Source organism: Triticum urartu, chromosome 5, assembly GCF_003073215.2.
Source record: "Triticum urartu cultivar G1812 chromosome 5, Tu2.1, whole genome shotgun sequence".
In the NCBI taxonomy this organism is placed as follows: domain Eukaryota; kingdom Viridiplantae; phylum Streptophyta; class Magnoliopsida; order Poales; family Poaceae; genus Triticum; species Triticum urartu.
In genome coordinates, this window is record NC_053026.1 from 501,781,917 (window position 1) to 501,803,975 (window position 22,059).

Genomic DNA, 22,059 nt, shown 5'->3' on the forward strand with positions numbered 1-22,059 from the left:
ACCACTGCAGAAGGTAGAGAGAATATGAAAGATGTTCCCTATGCATCAGCCATAGGATCTATCATGTATGCAATGCTGTGTACCAGACCTGATGTGTGCCTTGCTATAAGTTTAGCAGGGAGGTACCAAAGTAATCCAGGAGTGGATCACTGGACAGCGGTCAAGAACATCCTGAAATACCTGAAAAGGACTAAGGATATGTTTCTCGTATATGGAGGTGACAAAGAGCTCACCGTAAAAGGTTACTTGATGCAAGCTTTGACACTGATCCGGACGATTCTAAATCGCAAACTGGATACGTGTTTACATTAAACGGTGGAGCTGTCAGCTGGTGCAGTTCTAAACAAAGCGTTCTGGCGGGATCTACATGTGAAGCGGAGTACATAGCTGCTTCGGAAGCAGCAAACGAAGGAGTCTGGATGAAGGAGTTCATATCCGATCTAGGTGTCATACCTAGTGCATCGGGTCCAATGAAAATCTTTTGTGACAATACTGGTGCAATTGCCTTGGCAAAGGAATCCAGATTTCACAAGAGAACCAAGCACATCAAGAGACGCTTCAACTTCCATCCGGGATCTAGTCCAGGTGGGAGACATAGAGATTTGCAAGATACATACGTATCTGAATGTTGCAGACCCATTGACTAAGCCTCTTCCACGAGCAAAAACCGATCAGCACCAAGGCTCCATTGGTGTTAGAATCATTACTGTGTAATCTAGATTATTGACTCTAGTGCAAGTGGGAGACTAAAGGAAATATGCCCTATAGGCAATAATAAAGTTATTATTTATTTCCTTATATCATGATAAATGTTTATTATTCATGCTAGAATTGTATTAACCGGAAACATAATACATGTGTGAATACATAGACAAACAAAGTGTCACTAGTATGCCTCTACTTGACTAGCTCATTAATCAAAGATGGTTATGTTTCCTAACCATGAACAATGAGCTGTTATTTGATTAACGGGATCACATCATTAATAGAATGATCTGATTGACATGACCCATTCCATTAGCTTAGCACCCGATCGTTTAGTATGTTGCTATTGCTTTCTTCATGACTTATACATGTTCCTATGACTATGAGATTATGCAACTCCCGTTTATCGGAGGAACACTTTGGGTGCTACCAAACGTCACAACGTAACTGGGTGATTATAAAGGAGCACTACAGGTGTCTCCAAAGGTAGATGTTGGGTTGGCGTATTTCGAGATTAGGATTTGACACTCCAATTGTCGGAGAGGTATCTCTGGGCCCTCTCGGTATACACATCACATAAGCCTTGCAAGCATTGCAACTAATGAGTTAGTTGTGAGATGATGTATTACTGAACGAGTAAAGAGACTTGCCGGTAACGAGATTGAACTAGGTATTGGATACCGACGATCGAATCTCGGGCAAGTAACATACCGATGACAAAGGGAACAACGTATGTTGTTATGCGGTCTGACCGATAAAGATCTTCGTAGAATATGTAGGAGCCAATATGGGCATCCAGGTCCGCTATTGGTTATTGACCGGAGACGTGTCTCGGTCATGTCTACATTGTTCTCGAACCCGTAGGGTCCGCACGCTTAAGGTTACGATGACAGTTACATTATGAGTTTATGCATTTTGATGTATCGAAGGTTGTTCGGAGTCCCAGATGTGATCACGGACATGACGAGGAGTCTCGAAATGTTCGAGACATAAATATTGATATATTGGAAGCCTATGTTTGGACATCGGAAGTGTTCCGGGTGAAATCGGGATTTTACCGTGTTACCGGGAGGTTACCGGAACCCCCCGGGAGCCATATGGGCCATCATGGGCCTTAGTGGAAAGGAGAAAGGGGCAGCCCAAGGGGGCTGCGCACCTCCCCCCTCCCCTAGTCCTATTAGGACTAGGAGAGGTGGCCGGCCACCCTTCTCCCCCTTTCCCCCTTGGGAATCCTAGTTGGAATAGGATTGGGGGCGAGTCCTACTCCCGGAAGGAGTACGACTCCTCCTGCGCCCTCTCCTTGGCCGGCGCCCCCCTCCCCCCTTGGCTCCTTTATATACTGAGGTAGAGGCACCCTAGAATACACAAGTTGATCCACGTGATCTATTCCTTAGCCGTGTGCGGTGCCCCCTGCCACCATATACCTCGATAATACTGTAGCGGAGTTTAGGCGAAGCCCTGCTGCTGTAGTACATCAAGATCGTCACCACGCCGTCGTGCTGACGGAACTCTTCCCCGACACTTTGCTGGATCGGAGTCCGGGGATCGTCATCGAGCTGAACGTGTGCTCGAACTCGGAGGTGCCGTAGTTTCGGTACTTGATCGGTTGGATCGTGAAGACGTACGACTACTTCCTCTACGTCGTGTCATCGCTTCCGCAGTCGGTCTGCGTTGGGTACGTAGACAACTCTCTCCCCCTCGTTGCTATGCATCACATGATCTTGCGTGTGCGTAGGAAAAATTTTGAAATTACTACGAAACCCGACAGGCTCTGGCTTGACGCTGACCAACGTCGGCGCGCCGGAGGAGTGAGAGGAGGATCGGGAGGAGGAGGAGGAGGAAGAGGAGGATGATCATCCCATCATCCTCCTCAGCAGCCACGCGCCGCCGCCCCGAGCGGTCGGGTACTCGAACGGCGGGTCGTTGCCGCCCTCGAGGTGCGCGAGGACGCCGCTGAGCGTGCGGCCTGGGACGCCCCACCACAGGCGGCGGCCCTCGCTGTTGTTGCGGCCGCGCGGCGTCGGCGCGTTGTTGGTGGAGGCGAGCCGCTCCTCCTGTCGGCGTCTGAAGTACGCGGCCCACGCCTCGTAGTTGTCGGTGGCGTACTCCGGGAGCGCCCGCTCCTCGGCCGTCAGGGACGCCCGCGCACGCTCGATCTCGGCGTGGAAATAGGCGGGCGTCTCGGGGACGGGCAGAGGAGGGACAGGGACCCCGCCGGCTCTGAGCCTCCACCGCGACGGAGCGCGTACGTCGGGCGGCGCGGGGTAGTTGGCCTCGTGGAGGAGGTAGGCCTCCCACTCATGCAGCGAGCGGCGGCCGAAACCGTTGGCCGCCGCCGCGTCGCCGGGGTACCTCGCGCTCATGGTTGCCAGGGGAGAGAGAGGGGCTCGAACGGCGGAGAGAGAGAGAGGGGGGGGGAGGAAGTGCGGCGGCGAGGAGGAGGAGATGGGTGCTTCACCGGCGCGACCAAGTTCGCCTTTTATAGCGGCTCGGGGGCGGCCGCGTGCGAACGCGTGGCGTCGCCGCACTTCGCCGCCCGTGAATCAATGGCAGGCTGACCGGCAGCAGCCTTGGCATTGATTCCCCGCGGGAAAACCGAGACGATGAGGACGACTAGCCTTCGTCTCGTTGACGCGCCGGTCCCGCCATTCTTTCGCGCCAAAACGTTCGCGCCGGCGCCCTCGGGCGCCGCGCCGGGTTCGGGTTGGGTGCGCCGGCACCAATTTCGGCCCAATCCGACAAAAAACAGGCTCGTGGGGGCGCGACTCGATTGATTTTTCGACACCGGCGCTAAAAAACGGCCTTGGGGGACCTGTTGGGGGCGCGGCTGGAGATGCTCTAACCTATATTTGCTTTCACCCAACTAAATCAGATTTGATCGGTAGAGCGATAGATAGGTTGGATATTGACAACGCGTGAAAAGAGGGGGTTTAGGAAAAACTGGATGAAAAATCATGAATCAAATCAAAAAGATTAAAAGACAAATATCTGCCAAATATGTCCTAATCAGTATATTTGTTTCTTCCGTTGTGGTGCACGAGCCTTTTCTACCTCGTATAAACCAAAAATGGCGTTCAATTGCAATCACATGGAGAGGTGGAGGAGCACATCGCTGACGGCGGCCGGCTGTAGCACGCCGAGGTCTGTGATCAGAAGCTCCAGGTACTTCGACTGGGTGTAGTCCCTGGCCGGCGCCTCGACGTCCACGCCGGCCGGCACAGGCACGTCGCCGAAGTCCACGTCTCGGCCACCGCCCTGCTCGATGTCTTTCTGTCCCAGCGGATACAGCCTCGCGAACTTGTAGCTCTCTGCTGCCACATAGACAGGCTTGCCCATGGCGCGAGCCACCAGGGCGACCTGGTACGTGCCAACGCCGCCGACCACGCCGCCCGTCTCGGCGACTAAGTCGGCGCCTACCAGCACCACGTCGACCTGGCCCATCGAGTAGGCCACCGCCGAGTCGAGCAGGACCCTCGCCGGCACCCCGGCCGCCGCGAGTTCCCCGGCCAGCCTCAGCCCCGCGCCGTCCGGCCTACCCTCTGCATGCAAGACGAAAACAAATTAGGCTCCAAACATTATTGGCAATGTTACGAAGTCTTGGTTATTCCGCGAGTTAATGATGCGTGCGTAGCGTACCGGTGCATAGGACTAGGAGGCGCTTGCCGCGGGTGGCGGCCAGCCGGAGAGCGTCGAGCACGGGCGGCGAGTGGCCGTGCACCAGCACGGTGCAGCCGTCCAGCAAGAAGTCCTGGCAGAGCGTCGCGATGGCCCCGCGCGCGCCTCGGCAGATGTCCCCGAATCTGGTGGCGCGGCCGACCAAACGGCGTTTGAGGGCGGGGAACTGTGCGGGCTGATCATCGGCGACGCCGCCACGACGCACGTACCGGACGAACATGTCGCAGGCCGCCGAGAGCGCGCCGTACGGCTCGCTATCCAGGCGCTGCAAGTTTTCATCCATCAGCGTGTCGTCGATCAGGCATAAAACTCGTCTACATACGGTTGGCGTGTGCAAAAATTGACTAGAAACTGGATCAGAACGTAGAGATCAAGAGCTCAAGAGCTGACCTTGAGTTCCTCCGCGGCCGCCTTGACATCGGCTTGGAGCCCGGCGATGGTCTCGGCCTTGCTGGACCGGACGGCGTCGAGGAGCGCCACGGCCTCGTCGGCCCCCTCTTTCGTCCACCGGTCCAAGCACCCAGCGATTCCTGGCGTCTCCGCCTCGGCCATTGTCGACGCGGCGGAGGTGGAAGCAGTAACGCGATCTTGCAGGGAAGCAGCGGTTATTGTTGCAGCTAAAGGACTCAGGGAGAGGAGCCATGATTGGGGTTGGGCGGACGACGGCGATCGATCCGGCTTACAGCGTCGTGGTTTCCATCGTGAGTTGCGAATCCTATTGCTCCGCTTCCGGAGGGGACACGTTTTATATATATGGACATGTGTGTGTGGGCCATATAAGGCCTGTTTGTTTGGGCCGTGATTCGAATTCCTTAGGCCCGGCCCAGCCCAAAGGAAAGAATCGTGAACTCAACCCTAATAAACGATGTGTGCCACGCAAATCCGCCGCCAGGGAACACAAACAATGGACGTTCCACTGCCGGGCGGCGGCGGCGAGGTTTCGGAGGACTACTCCCCGGCGGCCACCGTGGTGCCCTTCGACCCGCCCCTCCCTCTGCTTCGCGCGCCGGTCCCTTCCTCTTCCTCCTCCGCCTCCACCGAGCCCCCCGTCCTCGCCTTCCGCGACGCCGCGAGCTGGCGCGCCGCCTGGGAGGCCGCCGAGGCCAGCCTCTTCTCCCAGTGCGAGGTAAGCCCCTGCCCAACTGGCAATCTGTGTCTGTCTCGCATGCCTGGATCATCGGAGGCAAAGCGCGCTGTCACATACCTATCTAGGAGACGCCGATTGTGTAGGCTTACTCGACGACGGTTGTTTAGATCTGTTGGGTAGACGCTGATTGCAGATGGCAGCGCAGTTCCTAGCACCGGAAGCATTTGCCCTCTTTTTGTTCTTGCAGCTGGCCGAGCTGCCTTGCGCTAGTCAATGCCAGGCAGCAAGTTTAGCAGCTGCGTACACCAAACAGTGCAGACAAGCCCCTGACTAGTACCCAAGATCACTTACTATTCGGGGTTTTCATGACATGGCATATATTCCGCGTGCGTATTTTACTTCTGCGGTGTTGCTGCTATGCTAATTCCCAGTTGACCGAGATGTTCCTGGGTCTCGGTCGATTTCTCGGCCGACTGAGATGTCTATAGACGACCCTGTTGACCAGTTTTTTTTTTGTTCTTCCGTGTCTGGGAAGACGAGGAATGTTTACTTTTGCAGCTGGCCGAGCTGACTTGCTCTAGTACTGCTAGTCGGTAAATTTATCAGCTGCACACAATGAAGAGACAAAAACCACTTCATGGCTGCTTAGCTTTAGCTGTCTTGCTTGGTGATGTTCTACAGTTGAATGGGCAAATGAAGTGGAAGTGCACCTTTTGCATCATTAGTCTTTTGTGTCGTCGTTTTGTTTTGTGGAGAAAGTGCTAGTAATCAGATTAGGATCTTGCAAGTCTGGATCTATTATACTCCCTCTGTTCCTAAATAAAAGTCTTTTTAGAGATTCCAATGCAGGCTACATACGGAGCAAATTGAGTGAAATCTCTAAAAAGACTTAAATTTAGAAACGGATGGAGTGGATGCCAAGATTAAATTGCATGTGGGTGTATAGTTATATGGTGTATTGTGTGATTAAGCATTTGAAGTGCACCTTAGAGTTCTTACTGTCAGAATTCATTCCTGACATGACAAGAGTAAATTGGATTTAGCTGGAGCAAATCTACCGTGTATGCTGGTTAGTAGTATGCTGTGTGTTTTGTATACAAGTAGAAGCTTTGCTTCCTAAAGATCTCCAGTGGTCTCAGCCAGCCCATTTGGCTTGCTTCATCATTCCTAATTGCATGATGTACTTAACCCCCCTAACTGTGAACAATGGATCTTTTCCTGCAAATGGAATGAACAGCGGATTGGTTCATCATTTTGCAGGCTGGTGCACGCTCCGGCTGTTCAATCGCTGCAACACGAAAATGCAAGCCCCCCTGGTGGAAAGGTTTGTTTGGAGGTGCAACAACCAACTATCAAGAAAGAGAAGAATGCGAAGAACGAGAAATGGCTTCTTGTCTTGAATCAGCAAAGGAGGCTTGCATTAAGTTTTCAAAGCAAAAATGTAATGCACCATTCCAGGATGCAAGGATTGCCTCTGATGGCCTCCTTGAAAATACAGATTTTGTTGTCTGGGATGCTGGGCGTAACAAGACAGCATCAGCATCCTTGTCTGTTGCAGACAGCCGCTACTCATCCAATCCTGGGCTTGGTGGCACAAACTACAAAGGAAGTGACTTGCTAGACAGCTTAGCATCTGAAGGCAATAGCAACTCAGGGCGATGACTTATCAAAGGCACCACTGTGGTCAGCGCTCAGGAGACCGCACATATTATTTGGAGCTGGATTCATCATCAATGAAATAATGGTATGGCATTGTCGAGGCTTGTGTTATGTTATTTGGTTTTCTGTTGCTACAGTTGGCTCCGTGGCAAGAAAAATAGTGAATGGACAACTAATTGATAGAAGAAGACTGCGGCTGCGAGGCTTGAGATTGAATGGCTAGCATTCTGAAGTTTCGCGAGACCAAGAAGATTAAGAATATTTGGATATTGTTTCCTGCTACTGTCTTGGCCGTTTCTGTTGATTTTGATGCTGGGCAAAGGCGACACAAGATGCAAAAGGTGTACATCAAATGCATAAGTGGTGTAATGTGTAGCAGTAGCAGTATCAGTGAATATGTAGTATATGTTGATCATTGGTTGCTGTAAATAAATCATGCCCAGCTGAAGATGAAAACTACACTATCCAAGTGCCCATCTGGTTGTTTTATCTTTCAGAAAAGATGCCCAAATACCTAAGACAACATTATGAAACAACTGTGGCTACACTTGCCACTTGCTAGTCATTCTAAAGATGGTGAATTTCAGAAATTATCCATTTTACACATCATTTAGTGTGAGACAGAATTAGTAGGGCCGCAGTTTTATCTATGTACCAAGAAGTGTTGGCTCTAACCTGAAAGCCTAGTGGGGGTTATCAAGATATTTCCGACACCACAAATATTGAGAAGAACATGCTTCCAATTGCTCGCACGGTCGCAAGAACAGGTTAGCTTGCTAAGGGCGTCGTATCACGTGAATCTGTGCATCCCCTCATCGTCAATCGTTTGATCTAGGTCTTGTTCCTGATGTTTGTTTGCCCGCTTTTTGCACAAACACGCCCGCCTCTAGCCATGTTTGCCCTGTAAATTTTGCAAGAAAACCCCCAGCGAGGGCAGCTCTCCCAGTTCACCGCCCCCAATCGTTTTCCTCCCATCCTGATTCCTAACCTGCATCTCACCGGTGGCAACGGCCGCGGCGGCCAAGACTATGTCCAGCGACTATGGCCTGCCACGAAGACCGGTGATTGTGGGCACCACCTTGGACGCTGCGATGGAGACATGCCGGAGGCGGCCACCACATCCCAGCGACGACAGTCGGAGCGTGCGGTCGGGCGGAGATCCAAGTGGGTGGCCATCGCCTTGAATCGTGGAGTTCTCGCCGGCGGGCGCAGCGTGGTCTTGCCCGACTGCGATGTACGGAGCCCTCCGGACATGCATCTTCTCGCCATGAATTCGAGCCAGACGTGCGCCTCCGCAATAATTCTTTTTGTCCGGCTGCTGTGCTGCCGAACTGTTCGCCAAGTTCTTCAGGCAAAGCCGGCCTAGAGTTCCTTGGACCACAACCCAAGACCAGCACAACCAGATGACTGCTGCGACCATGTAGCTAGTTCTTACTATATTAGATAACTTGCTGTTGGTGATTTCAATAGGATTATAGATATTGTTTGGGTGTGCTAATCGAGCTACAAAATTCAGAAAGAGGTGGATGTAAAATTCAGGAAACAAGAGGATGCCAAGTTGTTGCTGACTGATTTAAAAAAAAAAGAAATGGCTGTTTCACTTCCTTTTCGTGAATGCTATTGTTGACGCGTATTGTCAGTCTCTAATCTGAGTTGTTCCTACACGATTCATTTTGAAAAACAGTCTCATTTGGTACTGTCATTTGTAAGCTGAGCTGTTCCTACATGATTCGTACTGTCAGTTAATGCGTACATGTTTACAAGTATCATTTGGTACCGAAAAACAGTATGGCCGGTACTTCAGCAGTGTAGAGGGAGAAAGGAAATTCAGTTCAGCATTCGCAAACCCACTGGTCGTCTTCTGAGTCGATGAGAATGGTCAATAACCGCAAGAATAGTTTCACAATTTAACCTATTGTTCAGTTCTTGCTTAATAAACAGGGAAAACTACAGAACATTTATGAAGCAGCGGCACCAAGCATTCTGAAGTATATTCAGCACATGTACTTTTCTGTGACAACAATTGATGAATAGAGTTCAGAATCAAGTGTGATATAAATAACTTAAATATTTGGACAAAGCACAAGTTGACATCCATTACATAAATTCAAATATCAATAAACCGAATAAATGAGATTCAAAATTCATCTCCTTCCTCAAAGACTTTTAGCTATGATGCTGCACCATTTGGAAGAATGGGTTGCACATTCATGGCTTCTTTTCCTTGACCTTTTTTGGTTGGACAATTGCGACTGTCATGAAAACCTATTTGGTTGCATGTCTTGCACAAGCGTTCAACCTTGGCCTTGGCTTCTTTGTTCTTCTCCTTTTGTTTTTCCCCATTCATTTCCTTTCCTCTTTTTATTCTTTTAATATCCCTACCAAATGAGCATCATTTGGCGGGTGTATGTCAACTTGAGTAGGAATGTTGCAACCAATAAACGCCTCGTATTCCTCTTGCCTAGTGCGCTTGACTGCATTAGGAACCATTTGGTTCAGAGGCTCCTCAATGCTCAGAACACTTGCTACCAAAAAGTCCATGCCTTCATCTGATTGCTTGGCTCTTTGAATTAGATCTTCCAACTTGTTTCGCACTGTTGAAATCTTCTTCCTCGCGGCTGCATCCAAGGAGTCGGCGGGCTTTTCTTCTAGAAGGTTCCCTTGTTCATCGTAAACACTCTCACTACAAAAAAATGATGTGACCATGTGATTTCGAAAAAATAAGAGTAATAATTATTATAACTTTCATACCTTTTACACCGTTTCTGCCATCTTTCCATAATATAGAAGGTTGGGAGCTCCTGTTGATTTTCAGTTCGCATCACTTGGATAATATGGCGGCATGGGATTTCATGTGACTCAAATAACTTGCACGAACAGTTAGCTATCATGGTTTTCGTGTCACATCGGACCTCCCTTACCCTACTAGCACCCGTTTTGAAGGTCACTATTTTAATTCCCTCATCTTGTGCAATTCCTTGAACACAACAGTGGTCTCTTGCATCAATAACTTGTTCCTGAAATTTCACAAACACCTCATATGTGAATACTTCACTACCTTGTCTCTCCATTGCCCACGGTGTGACTAATTGGGGGGTCCTATGGATGCTTGAATTGTCTGCAATCAACTCCTCTTGACGTTGACATTCTAAAGCCGTCTCGAATCTAAGCCAGAACTCAACAAAAGTAAGCCTGCGATGAATGAATCGGTTAAAAAAAGAATTTGCGCTTTCAGACCTTGAAGTTGTTCGCAGAATGCCTGCCAGTGATATGTGCATGAAATAGACTGGTATCCATGATTCTCTAAGGCTAAACCTTTTAGTCAACCACTCATTATCCTCCAACCCAAAGTCTGAAATTATGGAATTCCACTCTAACTCAAATTCGGTCACGGTTTCTGAACCCCATACACATGCGTTCATCCTCTTCCAAAATTCAGGTTCTTCTCTAATCACAGGTGCAATCTTCTCTGGAAGTTTTTCCATTATATGCCACATGCACAACCTGTGTACTGAGGTTGGAAAAACTTTATCAATTCCATTCTTGATGCTAGTAGCTTCATCAGTTATGATGAGTCTCGGCGCTACACCCCCCATTGCTCCCAGGAAGGTCTCAAACAACCAAACATATGACTCTTTCTTCTCATTGTCCCTGGCAGTAGAACCCGCCATGGTAGTTGGTTGCACTGTATCCAGCAAGGAGGACTTGTCCACCATGCGGATCTGGAGTTGGGAGATGGATTCCTTTGTGGTCGTCGTGGCGATTACCCGTGGCCGTGATTGATCAGGCAGATGCATGCCGCCGTGGTCGTCATTGGGATAGGGCATGCTCTGAGATTGGAAAACGATTGGGGAGTGGTGAACTAGGAGAGCTGCTCTCGCTGGGGCTTTCTTTGCAAAATTTACAGGGCAAACAAGGCTGGAGGCGGGCGTGTTTGTGCAAAAAGCGGGCAAACAAACAGCAGGCACATGATCTAGATCAAACGATTGACGATGAGGGGATGCACGGATTCACGAAGATGGTCGGATTCACGTGATACGACGCCCTTGCTAAGATGCTATGAAGATATTTATAAGTTAGTCTCATACAGAATTTGAGTTGGTTGCGAGATCTTATGGGTTTGACCTCTAGCCTACCCCAACTTGTTTGGGACTAAAGGCTTTGTTATTGTTGTTGTTGTAGTAGTCTCATACAGAATTTCTTGTTCCTAAAGTTCATCTGCTAGTCATCAGTATAATATGGGCGAAACAGAGAACACACTGAGTGTCAATGATCTCCATCGTAATGTTATCTTGTAGACTTTGAATGAAGTAGTGGCACAGGCTTTGCTTTTCACCACAGTAATCAAGGAAGATTTGCTTCTGTCTTGTCAGGAGCTCGACGATCATCACACCGAAACTGTAAACTTCGCTCTTCTCAGTCAGCTGGCCTGTACGGTAATACTCAGGATCCAAGTATCCAAATGTACCATGCACTGTAGTGACCACGCGATTTTCATCCATGGAAATGGATCTCGAAGCACCAAAGTCTGCAACCTTTGCAGTGAAGCTATCAGTCAAGAGTACATTGGTAGCGAATCAACTTGTGGTTGAGTTGGTTAGGTGGACAGTGGTATCCCCAACCCACCAGGGTTCAAATCCTGGTACTCGCATTATTCCTGGATTTCCGGCGATGCGCTTTCAGTGGGAGGAGACGTTCCTGTCGACGACGAGGCGCCTACGGTGACTTCGTAAATCTCAAGATGATATGCCGGCTCAATCTCTCAGAGGTGCTCATAGGGGTAGGATGTGCGTGTATACGTTCATAGGGTGAGTGTATGCGCGTGAATAGAGCGCTTGTGTCTGTACTGATGCTAAAAAAAAAGAGTACATTGACAGATTTCACATCTCTGTGAAAGATTGGTATGGACGCAGCAGAATGGAGGTACGCAAGCGCACTTGCAGCCTCACTACCAATTCTGATACAGTGATACGATCATCCCGTGTTAACAAGCATCTAGCACTCACCTGTGCTGCAAGGCGATTAAGTTGGGTAACGCCAGGGTTTTCCCAGTCACGACGTTGTAAAACGACGGCCAGTGAATTGTAATACGACTCACTATAGGGCGAATTCGAGCTCGGTACCCGGGGATCAATCTCTCTTTGATCTACCATTTTGGACTTCTTTATGGCCACCACACGTTGATCTGATAAGATCCCCCTGTAAACGGTTCCATCCCCTCCATGGCCTAGAATGCACATGGGGTCGAAATTGTCCGTTGCCTTTTCTAACTCATCCAATGAAAATATTTTAGCTATGGGTGGCACTTTCATTGGATGAGAACAACTGCTCCAATAAAAGGCCTCTGTTTTTTCCAAAGTGTGCTTTCCGAACTCGCCTTTTAGTACTTCTCTTCCACTTCTGAAGCAACAAAATTGAAACCGACGCAAGAAACAGAACTCCAATTCCAGAGCTTAGTCCAATAACAACTCCTACAGAAGTGTTCATACATATTACCAGACTACACAGCAAAGATCATTTTTAGAGTCTAAAAGGGTGCATCATTGATTGTAAGATGAATAAAGCAAGGTTTTAACTTCTGGTGATTTACCTATTAAATGGTTGGTGCACGAGTTTGTTTCCTTTTCAAAATTGCTGCCAAAAGGACATGAACAATAGTACAATTCAACTGTGTTTTGGCAAGTTGCAGATTCAGGGCAGGGACTTGGACTTTGATCACACTCGTTGACATCTACAGAGAAAAAAAAATCCTTCTAAGGTAATATAATAAACAGATATGTAGATTGAAGTATGAGTAGATTAAAATAAAATGACACTTGATCTATAGTTCTTTTTCTAAGAAGGGAGTTGCAATTCTACTGGAATTAACATCAAGTCAAACTGTCAAACTGAAAAGTTAAGCACAAAGGTATTGTCTGCACCATTCTTTAATCAACGATTGAAGAGAAATAGCATTCAATATGCAAGGCAAGTCTAACAAGTATAACAATTCAACATAATATGAGTACAATAGATTGTTTGTATAATTGTTTGCTCTCCTTTTCTTTTCTTTAGGCTGTTTTTTCTATAATTGTCTTCTATAAACTATTTGTAAAGATTGATCTGTAACCCCCATTATTAAAGAGACAAGTCCACACAGTCTAACCCCTCATTTTCCTTTCTCTATTTGGATTTTTTACATGCTTGAGAGGGGGAAAATAGTATCATACACATTTGTCCACTGCAGAAATCCTTTTTATCGATTGGTGTACAAATATTCTTACGAACTAATCAGAGCTGAAGAAAAACGCCTCTGTAGGTATCATTGAACCTTGTAGTTGTTACATAATCGGAGCTGAAGAAAAACGCCTCTGTTTCCACCAAGCCGGTGTAGCTGCATGGGTTGAAGTACCAACTATTTGAAGTATTGACATAATCCACATCATAGAAATAGATGTTGTAGCCCATTAAGCCCTTGGGAACGACATTTTGGCAGCAGCCAACAGCAACGCACGAGCATTGTCAGGTCTTCTGGGCTCCCACACACCGATACACATCCTGTTGCATCCCTTGTCATGCCGTTGGTCTTGTAGATATATCCAATTGTGTTGCAACCAATGCTTATGAACTTGTTGTGCTCGTGAGAAAACCGATAAGGCAAGTTAATTCGAAATCCCAAAAGTAGACATCTATTTCTCTTGTACTGGAATTGTAGCAATATGTCGGGATGGTCAACAAAGCTCGGGATTGACCATGGGTCACCGAGATGTTTAGAATCTCCCACTTAGGAATGAATGGCATCTTGATTCCATCGGCAGTCCTGCTGCAGTTGATATCGAAGCCCTATTCGATAGCACAACCGATACCAATGCCAAATGGATAGGGGACCTCCACGTCACCGCAATGTGTTCTGCATCCATGGTGACGCCGCGTTGATGATATGAATGATAGGTTCAGCATGACTGCAACGGCGCCGAGCAGTAGCACTGACGCCATACTAATTCTTTGAAATTGGAGTCGTGAAATTAAGCAAGTATCGGATGAGCTAAAAGGAGAGGAAAAACATCACGAACGGAGTATAGAACGTTAAGCAGAGAAACCCAAGAACCCTTTTAAAAAAAAATCTGCAAGAAACCCAAGAACTTGATAAGCCAGTACTTGAATCCCGAACGGAAGCACGTACCTCCACTATACATTCGTGATCGAGTTGGCGAGCTAATTCAAGGGAGCGCCGCGGCCTTCCAACCGGGGCAGAGGACGAGGCTGTAGGTATGTATGTGGCTGACAACCTGCGCGGCTTTCAAACATGGTGGCTCCTTTTGGAAAAGGCTCGGCGTGGAGACCCCAACCGTGTCATTCGTGTCATACATATGCAACTTTGACAAAGGGCTGCGAGCTTTACTTCACAGATGTGTTGCGTGTACATTTGGTTTTAACAAATTTGAGATCTTTTTTTTGTTTGGACTTGCAGCTTTTGTCATTTTAAATACGTTTTCAATACACTATAGATTAATATACACTACTGTCAAAAACGCTTTTATATTATGAGACGGAGGGAGTAATCTGTTTTTCTCAACACGTAGTATTTTTTTGAAACGGAGGCAAAAGATTTGCCTCATTCATTAATTAAATAGAAGAGAGTTGTCTAATTAATTAATGAAAAACCGGGCGAAAATCATTGCCATCCCAAACTCTGAGAAATGACACCAACTTCGCTAAAGGCGATCATCGAACCAACCAACCAAGAATAGGGCGTGCGGAATCACATGGGGGGTGTTTGGTTTCCTGGTTTGCATGTGGCTCGCACCCGCCATGTAAAATTTGGGTGGTTTGATAGGCTGCATGGGCTGGTGAGCCTGGTCCGTGGATGCAAAAGGAGGCCTCCCAGCCAGGCCGAGGGAAACGCAAGTTTCTCGCGTTTCTCGCATGCAGGCTCTGGCTCGTTCGCTTTTCTTCTACTATCTTTCATCTCTTCGCCGCTAGACCAAATGCCGCCGTTGTCGTCCTCAACCAACGATCGCCGCCGCCCTCGTCAAACTCTATTGTCCTCGTTCAACCTCCACCAAGCACTGCCATTGTCCTCGACCAAACGTCGTCGTTGTCGTCGCCGCCGCCGTGGTCCTCGACCAAGTGCTGTCGCCGTCGTCGTCCACGACCAAGTTTAGCCGCGCGCCGCCATCGTCCTCGATAAGTGTCTTCGCCGTCGTCCTCGACCAAGGGTAGCCGCTGCCGTCCTCGACCAAGTGGCGTCGCCGTCGTCGTCGTCGTCCTGGACCAAGCGTCGCCGCCGCCGCTGTCCTCGACCAAGTGCCGTCGCCATCGTCGTCGACCAAGCGTTGCAGCCACCGTCGACCTCGACCAAGCATCGTTGCTGCCGTCCTCGTCCTGCCGTCTGGAGCCGCCGAGCTCCGGGTCTCATCGCCCGGCGCTGCTGCGTCACAGCGTTCCTCACTGAAGGAAACGATCGGTTGCATTTGCACGGTGACTCGCGGCAATATCGGTCGAGTCTGCACAACTCAGCCAATCTATTTCCTCTGTTTCAGTTCAAGTGTGCGAGATAGCTGGAGCAGTGCAGTTTTGGTCATGACTGGCGGCTCGAGCGATGGATTACGTATTAGCCATCTGTCGCTGAAGTAGCTAGCAAACAATGATATGTCAAGCCCAATAAAATTCAGAAAAACCTGCTCGTAGTGCAGCAATATCATGCAAGTTCACCAAACACCCATCTCTACTCATCCTTGCATCAGCCCAACCAGGCCAGGCTCACCCAGGACGCCCCATGCAGTGCAGCCTGTAGCTACGCAAGCAACCAAACACGCCCATGAAGATCCACGCCGGACCTCAGCCACTACAACAAGACAGCACAGCTCTAACACCAAAAGAGAGCTACTAAGGAGAACCAAACAGCTGTGAAGTCAAAGCTACGGTGGCAAGGCCCAGTGGCATACGATGACAAGTAACAGGTGATCTTCCTCAACACGTAGTATGACTTCAGTGCACACGACACAATATATGCCCCCCCGGAGACCGACAACAGAACAACAGTTCCACAAGCATGAGCACACTTCAATTCAGGTGTGAGTGTGACCACTCCCTCACGTACAAAGAAGAAAACTCCCGTTTCGTACAGAAATTCCATGAGAAGCAAAATGGCGCCACGTCGTATTATTTGTATTTCTTCGTTCTACGAATCAGCAAAACCAGATCACGACTCGACACGATTCACGGTTCACGTGGAGCACCTATCTCACGCTTTTTCGACGCGGTAGCCAGGCTGCCTCTCTTTCTCATCACTTATTTCTACCATGGAGGTGGTGGTCTCACATCAGGCTGTAACTTTCTTCGACGTCACTGAGTTGCAGATGGTGGCAAAGTCCGGACCCTGCAAAACACCCAAATATTTTGCTTAGGAGATTTGAGATGATAAAGCAGAGACATGCAACAACTGAGAACACAAGGCATTAGTTTCCTAAGTTCATCTCTTTTGTCTGAATGAAAATAGATGCCAATTTCTCATACCTTCAAAGAGGCACCGCCGACAAGGAAGCCATCAATATCTTCCTTCTTTGCTAGCTCTGCACAGTTTGCTGCGTTTACAGAACCTGCAACGGAAGCATAGGGGAGATGGTCATATCATAGGATTTACGAGCCTTGTTAACCATTACCAAAGTATTGACTGTAACCTAAAAGTCTAATGCCTTGGAAGGTGAAATCAGAGGTTGGGAATTTCTCTGACTGGGGCTTCAAGATATTTCTAACACGCCAAAAAATAACAAGAAAAATATGCCTCCAGTAGCTCAGATACGATAGCAGGAAGGGGGTAGTAGCTTTGCTATGAGGCTATTAAGATATTTATGAGTCACCATGTGATACTAAATTTATGGTTCCTAAGTTCATCTTCCAGTCATCAGTTTAATATATGGGTGAAACAGGGAACATGTTGGCCCTGAATGAAGATCATTATAAGAAACTAACCTCCGTATATAATTCGAACGGTAGAAGCAACATCAGCTGATACATTGGTTTTTAACCAATCACGGACAGCGGCATGAACTTCTTGAGCTTGCTCAGGAGAAGCAACCTTTCCGGTTCCAATAGCCCACACAGGCTCATACGCAATAACAACGTTTGTCCAGTCCGTAATATTATCTGAAAGCACACATTTTGCAGATAAATCAATGCTGTTCAGGCCCATCATCACTAAACTACTAAACATGACCAAATTTCACCTGCAAAAGCCTTCATCTGCTTAAAACAGACATCGAAAGTTTTCCCAGCTTCCCTCTCTTCCAACAATTCTCCTATGCATGCCATAACCTTAAGATTTTGACTCAATGCATATGCAGCCTTCTTCCCAATAAACTGCATAGGACAAACTTGTTAGATCGCAATCCCAAACTAAGTTACTGCATCACAACAGCAACTATACATCTCAAAGTCAACTTCAGACTCTAGAGAAATGAACAAGAGTAGTACAAAATCAGTAGCATCTGTAATTACCTCATCATCTTCACCGATAACATGTCTGCGCTCAGAGTGACCAAGAATAACCCATTGGCAGCCAATGTCCACCAACTGCTCCGCACTGGAGTTTTCCAATGAGAAAATAAAACTCAGAAATGAAAGCCCAAAAGGAACAAAAATAGAAACAACATTTTGTAACCCTCATTACTTAGTACATTCCAGTAAAACAAATGCTTTTTGGTCATTAGCGTGACAGAAGAATTTTCGACCTCTTGTGTACCAGGAAAAGACAAACTCGACAAGTTCAACTAGCAGTATCCAACCTGATCTCTCCAGTGAAAGCTCCTCCTTTTCCAATCCATGTGTTTTGAGCAGACACCTCAATACGTCCAGTTAGTGAACTCTTGACCTGGTCGATATAGATGAATGGCGGTGCTACCACAACATCTGCACCATACCCACAGCTCCATATATTAATATATTGTCGAGTCAATGAGACAAGCAGCTAAATATCTTAAAATAAACTACATAATCATGTTTAGAAGGTGAAACACATTAACTTCAGAAGTGAGCAGCCATAGTAATCTGAAACTCACTGTTCTTCATAACAGTAGTCTATTAAAAGTAGTTACTGAATTGGTGCAAGCAAACTACTCGTGTCTTCCACCATGAAAATTTATCTTTTGGTGGTACCCATGGTGTAAAATTCACAGATGATAGTAAAGAATCATGCATATTGCTACTGTGGAGCATGTACAAGCTAATACACTATATGCCATTTTTTTTGGCCAACCTGGTAACCAACTAACAACCAGGAGGAAGTGCTGACATGACACTGATGCTCATACATGATGTATGTTGTCATACAACAACAACAACAACAACAACAACAACAACAACAACAACAACAACAACAACAACAAAGCCTGTAGTCCCAAACAAGTTGGGGTAGCCTGTATGTTGTCATATATGTCACTATTTTTTTCAAGAAAACGCAAGAGAATTTTGCGTTTCATTTCATTGAACAGGAAGACATTGGGGGTACAACCTCCAGAAAGGAGGGACAAGCGCGCGCGCGCACACACACACACACACAGACACACACACACACACACACACACATACACGACCGTCCTCACCAAGCAACTACAACTAGGTGAGGAGGTGCCCTCAACTACAGACACACAACGACATTAGGCCCCGCCCAGCAGGGCAGCGTCACCGCCATTGCCAGACACTCCAGGGACGATTGCAGCTCCAGGACTGCCCAGGTAACTAAATCTTTTGCTAGACAAGGGGATCAAGACTGGCTGATAAGTAACTAGGAGCTTTGAACTAAAAAAATAATAGGCAACAGGTTGGGGCTAATATGTGGTCTAGACTTCTGGTGATAGCACTACTCTACAAGAGCAAATGTACTAGTAAATAATTTACATAGGTATAGAACATAGCTGGTAGAAGGTGCATAATATAGTCAGGAAAATGTCCATACTAAATGGAAACAGGCACCATTGACATGATGTATACCAATTAAACACGCACACCCATTGCACAGGTCATAACGAAAGGAAGCTTAGGATATGCGTAGAAGAAGCAAATGAGCTTACCTACATCGCTTTCGAGTGTGGCAGCATTCAAATCAGAGACAAGCTTGCTAATGGATTCCTTTGTTCCATTCTAGAGTGAGGGACAAGAAGAGAAATCAGATATTAATCCAGAAAATTCCAAGATACCTGACCGAAACATTAAGCAACGTAACTTTATATGGTCAACAAAAGCTCCCTATAAATATGAAGCAAAATCAGAGACATAAAAGCATAGGAAGGCTCCCCCCAATCATGTACATGCCGCCACCTGAATACATTCGGATGGCAACGACCAACACCCTAGCTGCTGCAACCCCTTGCACTGATTGATGGCCGCCCCCTGCTGAATGCCTTAATCTATGGCATCTCTTATGTCATGATTAAAACAACACAGTGACAATAATAACTAGCAGCATTCCTCTGTTCCTTAAGTCATCGAATGCCCCTCAAATCTGGACATCTTTTGGAATCTGATGAAGGCTATCAAGGGACAGCAGAGACGGAAGTTGCAAAACTAGGCGGCACGGCACGAAAAGCAACTCTAATACTGGGAGAGGACATCAGTACGGTGTATAGCACGATGTCTGCATGAACGAATAGGGACAAACGAAATCCCCCCAAGGCGACAACCACAATGCCGCCGCGAGGATTAAAAAAACGTCACGCGGGGCGCAAGGGGAATCTCCACCGCCACCGACACCGCCGTACTCGAGATTCCCCATCGCGCGGTGCCGACGCGTCAAGCCCGTGCGCGCAAAGCCGGTGGGATTGTGAGGAGAGCGGGGGGGTTACTTACGCACTTCCAGTTGCCTCCGACGAAGAACTGCAAAACGACATCAGGGGAGGGAGTTATCAGGCGCGAGCAATGACTTTCACCGGGGAAATATTACGGGTAGAGGGGAGGGCAAGAGGGCGGGGATTGGAGGCGCGCGGCGGTACCTTTCCGGATCCGGCCATGGCGACGAGGCGCTGCGCGCGGCGGCGGGAGCAGCCGAGGCGGAGCTGGTGGTTCTGGTGGTGGTGCTGCGGGGCCGGTGCGGCAGCGGCGAGGCGGGAGAGGTGGGAGGAGGCGAGGGACGACGGCGCCGCCATTCTCTTCTCCCTGAATCAAATCTCTGCGTCGCGCGCTCCTGTGGTGGTGCGGTTGGTGGGCGAGGGAGGGAGGCTCTGACGATGATGCGCGCAGCAGCCACCACACCAACCAGGGGAGGGAGAGGGCGCACGGGGGAGCAGAGGAAAAGGGGAAGGCGAGGGCGACCCGTGCGGCCACGGTGGCTTTGTGTATGGCCGGCCGCCTCCGCCCGCGCCTTATCGGCCCACGGATAGGGTGCCGAGGGCCGAGGATCCCCCTACGTTCGCAACGGCTGTACCTACCAGGGCCGGGCCGGGCCGGATGCTGAGGGCGACAGGCCACCGCGCGCCCTGGCCCCTGAAAACCCACGCAAGGGGATGAAAGGAACTGCTCTGTCCGTCCATCTCTGATGCCTACTTCTCCGGCAATGTACGAGGTAGAGGCTCAAACTTGGGTGTCAGAGAGACCATGGTTAGGGTTTTTTCTTGAAAGAAAAAGCATCCCATCAAGGGTCAAGTCTTTTGGTATTGGTGCTCGCGTTTTTCTGAATTTATTTCAGATTTTTTTGAGGATGTTCATTCAATGGAAGAGAAGGTGTCCCCGTTGACCACGGATGCAAAAAACATGGAGGTCAGAGCTTCTGTGATGATGCTGAAGTTTGGTCTGATTTCTATCTTCCTGGGCTACATCCAGATGCATGGTCACGGGATATACTTTGTGACAACCGTTTCACGGACGTATTAAGATTATATCGCTCATGTGGCCTATATGGTACTCGAGAAATAGATGGACTCACTAGGGAGAAGACATGAGCACTTATACAACAATTTTGTGGGTTGTGGCTGGAGACCTCCGGAGTAAGGATGAGTCAAGATCAACTATATATGATGCTACAATCAGTTCGGAAATTAGTCGGGAGGTGTTGCCCCTTCACCATCATCTTGCTCGATGTATGGTGCAAACCCAACAAAGGTGTGATGGATCCAATAGTTGTCGAGACAATGCCTTTACGAGATGGAGTGATCTTTGCAAAACTCGGGGTTTCCACACATGTGACCTTGAGGATATCTAATATCATGGCCAAATTTGTGCTAGGTGTGCTTGCACTGATGGTTATAGAGAGTGGGATGGACTTTGAACCTCATTCCCTAATCAGCATCCAGATGTCTGACTATCCCGAAAGTACTTTTGTTGAATAAAGCTATCAAAATTTGGCACAAAAAAAAGGTACATATACAGATTTTTAGGGAGGAAATTTACAGCCTGAGGTGGAGTGGTAGGGTAAGATTTAGGGGAATCCACCATCAATGGGAGAGGACACTTACCCCATACGCTTGAGGGGTTAATGGGGTCTACTTAGGTCCCTCTGCTATGGTGCTTCAGGGTATTGACAATTCACAAACATTAGAGATGCTAGCGTGTGTTATGAGGCACTATCTTTGGATAGAGATCTACATCTAACAATAATGAGAAGAAACAATGATGCCTATCTGTTATAACCAGCCCGAAAGATGGAACTTGGGGTTAGTATGCTCATCCAGGAAATTTATGCTCGGACACTAGAGTTTGTCTCCGCACGGTTTTGTCATGAGAAGAAAGAGAGCAATGAGCAAGCCCATGACAAGGCGGATTCGCGCCCGCATCAAATGGGGGCCATGGATCCTCCCGCCAAAAGGGGCGAGGGGGCAATGCCAAGGTGCACTGGTGCGAGGCATGGGCAGAAGAAGGGAGCATGGGAGTTTTTTTTAAAACAGATACATGAGAGTAGTGACTGAAATTGGGTTAGATAGATGCTTAGCGCTAAATAGTTTTTTGGAAAGAAACATAAACTG

At 48.1% G+C, this 22,059-nt stretch overlaps 3 protein-coding genes across 3 annotated transcripts; 1 reads left to right on the forward strand and 2 right to left on the reverse strand.

Moving 5' to 3' along the window:
- Window positions 1–3,789: 3,789 nt before the first annotated feature.
- On the reverse strand, window positions 3,790–4,932 carry LOC125507242 (translation initiation factor eIF-2B subunit alpha-like). The gene is made up of 3 exons (XM_048671888.1): window positions 4,771–4,932; window positions 4,342–4,645; window positions 3,790–4,244 (listed from the first exon to the last, which is right to left on the reverse strand). The coding sequence occupies exons 1-3, from the start codon at window positions 4,930–4,932 to the stop codon at window positions 3,790–3,792; spliced, it is 921 nt and encodes a 306-aa protein (XP_048527845.1).
- Window positions 4,933–5,258: 326 nt separating this feature from the next.
- On the forward strand, window positions 5,259–7,691 carry LOC125510139. Its single transcript, XM_048675229.1, has 2 exons — window positions 5,259–5,506; window positions 6,728–7,691. The coding sequence occupies exons 1-2, from the start codon at window positions 5,285–5,287 to the stop codon at window positions 7,127–7,129; spliced, it is 624 nt and encodes a 207-aa protein (XP_048531186.1). The 5' UTR covers window positions 5,259–5,284; the 3' UTR covers window positions 7,130–7,691.
- An 8,364-nt stretch (window positions 7,692–16,055) lies between these two features.
- Window positions 16,056–20,410, reverse strand: LOC125510140 (triosephosphate isomerase, chloroplastic). Its single transcript, XM_048675232.1, has 9 exons — window positions 20,095–20,410; window positions 19,952–19,978; window positions 19,177–19,246; window positions 17,893–18,016; window positions 17,606–17,690; window positions 17,335–17,467; window positions 17,081–17,254; window positions 16,625–16,707; window positions 16,056–16,487 (listed from the first exon to the last, which is right to left on the reverse strand). Exons 1-9 carry the CDS (start codon window positions 20,245–20,247, stop codon window positions 16,431–16,433), a joined length of 906 nt encoding a protein of 301 aa, XP_048531189.1. The 5' UTR covers window positions 20,248–20,410; the 3' UTR covers window positions 16,056–16,430.
- Between the last annotated feature and the right edge of the window lie 1,649 nt (window positions 20,411–22,059).

What these genes read in the sequence shown, in the direction of transcription:
- LOC125510139 (XM_048675229.1), top strand. Translation starts at nt 5,285, where the DNA reads ATGGACGTTCCACTGCCGGGCGGCGGCGGCGAGGTTTCGGAGGACTAC. An exon ending in GCCTCTTCTCCCAGTGCGAG is followed by an intron (nt 5,507 to 6,727) that starts GTAAGCCCCTGC and finishes ATCATTTTGCAG; the next exon opens with GCTGGTGCACGCTCCGGCTG.
- LOC125507242 (XM_048671888.1), bottom strand. Translation starts at nt 4,932, where the DNA reads ATGGCCGAGGCGGAGACGCCAGGAATCGCTGGGTGCTTGGACCGGTGG. An exon ending in CGGCCGCGGAGGAACTCAAG is followed by an intron (nt 4,646 to 4,770) that starts GTCAGCTCTTGA and finishes GAAAACTTGCAG; the next exon opens with CGCCTGGATAGCGAGCCGTA. An exon ending in CCTCCTAGTCCTATGCACCG is followed by an intron (nt 4,245 to 4,341) that starts GTACGCTACGCA and finishes TCTTGCATGCAG; the next exon opens with AGGGTAGGCCGGACGGCGCG.
- LOC125510140 (XM_048675232.1), bottom strand. Translation starts at nt 20,247, where the DNA reads ATGGCGGCGCCGTCGTCCCTCGCCTCCTCCCACCTCTCCCGCCTCGCC. An exon ending in CACACTCGAAAGCGATGTAG is followed by an intron (nt 18,017 to 19,176) that starts GTAAGCTCATTT and finishes GGTATGGTGCAG; the next exon opens with ATGTTGTGGTAGCACCGCCA. An exon ending in CGTTCGAATTATATACGGAG is followed by an intron (nt 16,708 to 17,080) that starts GTTAGTTTCTTA and finishes CTTCCGTTGCAG; the next exon opens with GTTCTGTAAACGCAGCAAAC.